At 33.2% G+C, this 7,457-nt stretch overlaps 1 protein-coding gene across 1 annotated transcript; it reads left to right on the plus strand.

The window, feature by feature from the left end:
- The first annotated feature begins 420 nt into the window (after window positions 1-420).
- Window positions 421-3,594, plus strand: LOC112697181 (scopoletin glucosyltransferase). The gene has a single exon (XM_025750252.3). It carries the CDS (start codon window positions 1,795-1,797, stop codon window positions 3,241-3,243), a length of 1,449 nt encoding a protein of 482 aa, XP_025606037.1. The 5' UTR covers window positions 421-1,794; the 3' UTR covers window positions 3,244-3,594.
- Window positions 3,595-7,457: the final 3,863 nt, after the last annotated feature.

Below are 7,457 nucleotides of genomic sequence, written 5' to 3' on the forward strand. Positions count from 1 at the left end.
TTATATTCTAACACTTCTTTTTACCAATTATTATATGCCTTGAGTACCCATCGTCCATCTACCATTTCTACTTCTTAGGTGTTTGTACCTTGTGATTAGCAGAATATATTAGTTTTGATTTCAAAAAGTTCAAGTTTTATTTTTTAAAAAATGTTTTTTGAGGTGTTTCAAAAGACAATACACGTTAATATAATACTAGTTTAACTGAGACTTGTCTACATTCAATACTTAACAATAGTTGAGATTTCTATTATAAAATAATGTTATAAGATATTATATCTTTATTTCATTATCCATCCAATTTAAATTCACTTAATTAGGAGTACCTTTTTTTTCTCATTCTCATTAATTTGTACACGTAATCCATTAAACTCAATACCTATTTACTCAAAATTTCACACAAGCACTAATCCATAACAACAAAAAAAGTTTCATTCATTCATTCATAAATTTGGACTTAACATAATAAGTCTATCATTGTGAAGAGTAATTCACAATAAAAGCACAAGCTAACACAAAGAAACCAATCGTAAGGCTATATTATTAAATCTATTTTTCTAATCTCTATTTATTACTTTTTTTTTTTTGAGAATTCTCTTATGCAACCATTCTCTTCTATAGCTCCATCAATTTCCCTTGAAATCCAACAACCACATCATCCAACTGATTAGCATCAGCAATATCATCCATGATAGCATTCTTGTTATTGATGTCAAAGACCATGTCAAACCAAGCAAAGAAATTGCAGTGAGACTCCTTTTCCTGCAACAATATGAAATTCAAAAATATCATATACTTATATCATATGCAAAATCACACTAGAATAGAGTTAATTGCCTTATACATTGGACATTCAAAGAACAACCTTCTAGGATTCTCTACCATGTTTGATTTGGCGATAATTACAGATAACCCACAATGGTACTTCGAGTGTTGTCTATTCCTTAGCCCCCTTGTTATGGGCGATAGCATGACTGACCCTTCCTCTACAATGGGTAGAACAGCTTGATCTTTGTCCACTATTGGCTATTGGAACAGGTGTAGCTTTAGGGAATGAACTAGTGTTTCTCATTCTTCATAGCAACATGCTTAAAATGGGAGTGAGAATTGTGTTTCAAAATGGTGTCGTATTTGTAAGTGAGCTTAAGGATTGAATTGTCCACACTTAATGACTATATATGCAAGTTAAAGTTCTACGTTAACAGTCAAAGTTATTGACTAACGGCCAAAATTGACAAAGAATTATATTATCTAACGAAAGTAAATTTCAAAAATTATTTTGTGTATTTAAAATTTGAAGGACTAAAATATTCGATTTTAAAAATCTTAAAGATTAATTTAGGTAATTACTCCATATTTATGCATATTCATTACTCAATAACTTTTATTTAGTTATAAATATATATTATTGTGATAGTAGATGCGAAAATAATAATACATAAGAATATAAATATTTTAAAAAAATATATTAGTAAATAATGAATTTAATTTATATATTTTTGAAAAATCTCAATAATTTTATTTAAATTGTGTTTAATTAATAAATTAAAAAATAATTTGAAAATAAAATATTTAAAAAACTTAAAAAATAATATAAATTTGAAATCATTAAGGCATAGATCCAGATCCAAAACCTCTGATTCATCTAGAAGCTCCACGGCTTTTTCTATAAAACTCGTATCCACCGAAACTTAATCATACCAAATATTCCATAAAATCCCCTGCTTAACCAAAGTCGACAATTTGGCTTCAAAATTCTTCATTTCTCTTACTCACGAGTCAGAAACTGAAAACATGGGTAGGGAATCTTATTCCCTACACATATTCTTCTTCCCTTTCCTGTCTCATGGCCACATGATCCCAATGGTTGACATGGCCAAACTCTTCGCTTCAAGAGGGGTCAAGTCCACCATAGTCACCACCCCAGTAAACGCATCTCTCATCTCCAAAGCCATAGGCAAGTCCAAAACTCACAACAACAACAATATCCACATAGAAACCATCGAGTTTCCATGTTCTAAAGCTGGTTTACCAGAAGGGTGCGAAAATGGAGACTTAATCCCTTCGCCGGATAAATTTCCTGTGTTCTTTTTAGCTACCAGGTTGCTTCAAGAGCCATTCGAGAAGCTATTGCTTCAGCATAAACCTGATTGTGTCGTTGCTGATGTGTTCTTCCCTTGGGCTACTGATTCTGCTTCCATGGTTGGAATTCCCAGGATTGTGTTTAACGGGACTGGTCTTTTCTCCATGTGTGCTATCGAATGTATGAGACTCTATGAGCCGCAAAAGAATGTTTCTTCAGATTCGGAACCCTTTGTGATTCCCAATCTACCTGGCGAGATTAAAATGTTGAGGACGCAGTTGCCGCCTGCTTCGATCACCGGTGAAACAAACCCACTGACTGAATTCTTTAAGGAAGCCAATGAATCAGAGGGGGAGTGCTATGGCGTGGTTGTTAACAGCTTCTACGAACTCGAGAGCGTTTATGCAGATTATTCCAGGAATGGGCTTGGAAGAAAAGCGTGGCTTATTGGTCCTCTTTCTCTTTGCAATAAAGATACTGAAGAGAAATCTCAAAGAGGAAAAGATGCATCTATTGATGAAAACGAGTGTTTGAAGTGGCTCGACACAAAGAAGCCCAATTCAGTTGTGTATATTTGCTTCGGAAGTATAGCGAACTTTGAAGATTCTCAGCTTAGAGAAATTGCTTTGGGTCTTGAGGCTTCAGGGCAAGATTTCATTTGGGTGGTGAAAAACAACAAGAAAGAGGGAGAATCTAAGGAGGAATGGCTTCTGGAAGGGTTCGAGAAAAGAATGGAAGGAACGGGACTAATCATAAGAGGTTGGGCGCCACAAGTGTTGATTCTTGGGCACCAAGCAATAGGAGCGTTTGTAACGCATTGTGGTTGGAATTCGACTTTGGAAGGAGTGGCTGCTGGGGTGCCAATGGTAACTTGGCCTATGGGGGCAGAGCAATTTTACAATGAGAAATTGGTGACTGAGGTTCTTAAGATTGGTGTGCCTGTTGGTGTAAAAAAATGGGCAAGAATGGATAAGGTTAGTGTTGAATGGGAGGCAATAGAGAAGGCTGTGAAGAAGATAATGGTAGGAGAAGAAACAGAGGAAATGAGAATGAAGGCGAACGTGTTGTCACAGTTGGCTAACGCTGCTGTTGAAAATGGAGGATCATCATACTCTGATTTGGGTGCACTCATTCATGAGTTGCTTTCCCTGAGGCATTGATGATATCGTCCACACAACAATGGAGAAGACTTTTGTGTTTGTTATGTCTACTTTTATTTAAGTTCATTGATTTGAGCTTATCTTGGGTCCTTTGGTTTTATTTTCTCTCTTAAAGATGTCAAATTTGCTTTATAAAACGTTAAGACATATGCAATAATGTGTATATATTTGTTGGTTAGTGAAGCGTAGTTATCATATTTAGTTTTAAACTTTTTTGCAAGTGGAAGAGGGCAATAATAAGAGAGAAGAGTTAAGGGGTTGCTGTGTAAGGTGTATATGAATCAGGTAAAATTGTGTTTGTTTTTATTCGGATTCAACTCTAAATAATGATTGGGTCTATGTTTAAAATTATTATTTGGTTTTAAATTTGGTAAAATCTCACTATATTCGGATCACACTAAAATTAGAACTAAATCGGTGAAGTCTGGGTGGGTCTTAATAAATTTTATGTCAAAAAATTTTGATATACTTATTTATAAAGAAGAAAAAAACATACTTGTTATTAAAAAGTTGATATTTATATTTAAACTTGAATTTGTTCATAAATTCTAATTTTATGTTTTTTTTTATCTATTTTCTAATTCAACAAGTGTCATTAAAAATAAAACAATAAACTTATAATTAATATAACATAATATTAGAATTATTTTAAATTATATATACATTTTTTAGTCTTTTTAAGGTACACATGGGTCGAGTGAAGTTGGATTCGTCTTAACCCGGATCCGACCTTAAATAATGACCGAATCTATTTTTAAAACTGTTACTCGGGTCTAGACTCACTGAAATTACACCAAATTAACTCCTAAAATGTTTAGATCCGGATCAGATCTTCAAATTGGATCGTGTTATGTACACCCTAGTTGGTTTTTTATCTTTTTATTTTTATATATTTTTTGTTTTAAAAAAATAAAAATAAAATTAAAAATATATTTGATTCAAATAAATAAAAATATTTAATTGAAAATACGTTCTAAAACGCATAGAAATTCGAAACGATATTTTTATGTTTTTAGCACTTTTAATGTTAGAAGGTGAAAATATTTTCAAATGAAAATAATTGGATTGTAAGAAAATATGTGATTGTCTTATTTACTAATTGTAGAGATATGTATAGTTAAAAACCGAATCAGTAATTGAATCAGGTTGATATTAGTTTATTAGTTTAACTGATAAATTATTGATTGAATTAGTCTCACATAAATAAAAATATAAAATAATAAAAAATTTAAAATAAAAATTTAAAATACATATTTATACTAACATTTTAAGAAAAATTAAGTTTCGAATTCTAAAAATAACTAATCCAAAGATAAACATAAAACAATATGAAACAATATAAAAATAACAGCTATACTAAATTTACAGAATCTATCCCCTATTCAACAATATAAAATTATAAATTCATAGCAAACCCTATAATATAGCACAAAAAAAAAATTATAAACACCAATAATAAAAAAACATCAATTCACCGTTAAACCTATATATATTACACTGCTAAGAATCAACAAATTATAATCAATCAACAACTCTAAAAAATAAACATATTCATAATCAACATCATTAGTTAATTATTTAGTTAATCAAATTATAACCCAATAAATGAATACTAAAAAAAATAAAAAAATGCTTGACGTTTTGTGTAACACCTTACCACATAAAGTTTTATGCTTAATTCATAAAACAAACATAATGAGATATTACGACCTATATATATATATATATATATATATATATATATATATATATATATATATATATATATATATATATATATTTGAAAGAAAATTTTATATTTGAGGAACCTTGAAAGAAAGCTTAAGCAACAAGTCGCAAAAAGAAAAGCGCATCGCTCGCATGATCATAAACTTGCGTATGAAGAAAAGTAACGACACAAGAATATAATGAGAGCAGAGGGTCAAAAGATACATAACGTCAAACTCCTGGCTCGACTTGCAAAGCAAAGGCCGGCCGGAGAATATTTACGTAAATATACACATATATAACCCACTAAACCTAAAATAAAGCATACACTTAGTTCTCCACCCAAAAGCCTCTAGGAGGATCAGATTAAAAATATATAGAAATATACATGGAGAATTTGTCTTATATACGGATAGCAAAATATCAAAACCAGCATCCTAACTTCGCTTGCTAAGTAAATCCAAACGCCTAGCGAGGTGCCTATTGACTTGCATCTAAAAAACCACAAATATATGTATGGAATGAGAATCGGAGGTTCTCAACATGGTAACGGTGCCCACATAACTAATATATAATGTCTTGGAAAAGCTATAGGCGATCCTAGAACTTCCGACAATAGATTCAAACTTAAAACTAAAAATGAAAACCATAAACAGGGTAGGCTATCTAAGGTTCTTATTTCTAATTCCTTTCTAACTTAAGCCCTAAATTTTGCCTTCGTCCAATTCTCCAAAGCTCCAGTGCACAGACAAGCAATACTGACAAAGCAAACAAAAGTAGGATACAGATACAACAAACAGGACATATAGCAATTAAGCATGAATATCAATCGCACAAACCCAAGAATGAAAAACCAAACAAGACACATAAATGCATATGATGCATGCCTTTCCTACTGGCCGTGAGCTCACATGTTGGTTACTTTGCCAAAACCTGACACATCTGGTAGCCAATCCGGATATTGTCCTCTTAAAAACCAGTGGGCGGTACACCACCACGAACTCCACCTGGCAGGCGATACACCACCATGAACCCCACCATTGCGAGCGGTACCGCCACGAACCTCGCAAGAACTTCAATTGGAAAACAATACACACACGTGGGCGGTACACCACTACAAACCCCACATAACATTCACTTTTATAAACATGTGGGCAGTACACCACCACGAATCCCACAAAGCATTCTTGTTTAAAAGCATGTGGGCATTAAACCACCTCGAATCCCACATTCGTTTCTGATACTGAGAAAGCGGTAAACCACCACAAACCTTGCCAGGTCAAGCTCAAAACAATTTTTCTTTTCCAATTTTGTTATAAATTATTCATTCATATCCATTCATAATCATCCAAGTTCAATATACATCATGATCATTATCATTATCATAACATCATCAATTATCTCTATCAAACACAATGCCAACACGACAATCAATATGGCACCAACAATAGCCTCAAAGTCTCTAATACATAGGTGTAAGAACCGTGATTAATTAACTACCTAATTAGATAATTATAATACCCAAAATGGGATCCGACAATTTAGAATGAGAATTGAAAGATTTAAATATGAATTTTGGGCTCAGTAGATTTTTCTGGGTCAAAAAATGTTTTTTCTGCGAAAAATCGAGAAAAACTGCAAACCAGCTGCCGAACCGGTCGAACCGATTCAAGTCTGCCCGGTACTGTGTGAAAAAAATTTAAAACAGTAAAAAAATATTAGAAAAATATTAGAAGTAAAAAACCGGACGTTAATTTTAAAGGTTTGGCCCAAAGTTGGGTCAAACGGGCTAAAAACGCTAACGGGTTGGACCGGGCCCAAGTTGGGTCCAAGCCCAACATATAAATAAGTTCATTTAATGAACCCTTCAGCCACATAAACAACAAAACCCAGCTGAAGTGAGGTGAAAAATAGAGAAGGGTTTCCATTAAAATACTATTCACATCTCACTTCAATCTGTGATATCTCGAGCTACGGTGCTCCGATTCGCGTGCCATCAGCGGCTACGCAAAGCTCTCGCTAAGTCCGTCACTTCTATTTAAATATTGTGGTATGTTTCTCGAGATTCCCTGCCCAGTTTTGTGCCCTTGTGAAATTTGAATTTTGGGGTTTTGATTTTGAGTGAAATCTTGTGTTTAGGTACGCTCTATCCCTTGATTGACATTGGATTTGGCATCCAAAACTGTTGGGTAAGGTAAGAGGCTTTGAAACTCTTGTGAAATTTTGATTATGATGAGCCCTAGGTTGATTAGTTATGATTTATGTATGTTATAGCTTGAGGTTGTGATTATTGGCAATTATTGGAGCTTGTTGGTGCTTATTGGAGTTATATCGGTTGCTTGCTTATGGTTGGAAGCTTGAGTTGAGCTCAATTTTGAGTTTTGGTTCATATTGAAAATCGGCCAAGATATGGTTTTGGTTTCTTCTTTGTAGTATATAATATTTCTGGACACTTAGGCTAGTGACCCATAGGATAGGATTAAATTAAATTAGTTGTTGGAATTGTT

Source organism: Arachis hypogaea, chromosome 6 (assembly GCF_003086295.3).
Source record: "Arachis hypogaea cultivar Tifrunner chromosome 6, arahy.Tifrunner.gnm2.J5K5, whole genome shotgun sequence".
Taxonomy (NCBI): domain Eukaryota; kingdom Viridiplantae; phylum Streptophyta; class Magnoliopsida; order Fabales; family Fabaceae; genus Arachis; species Arachis hypogaea.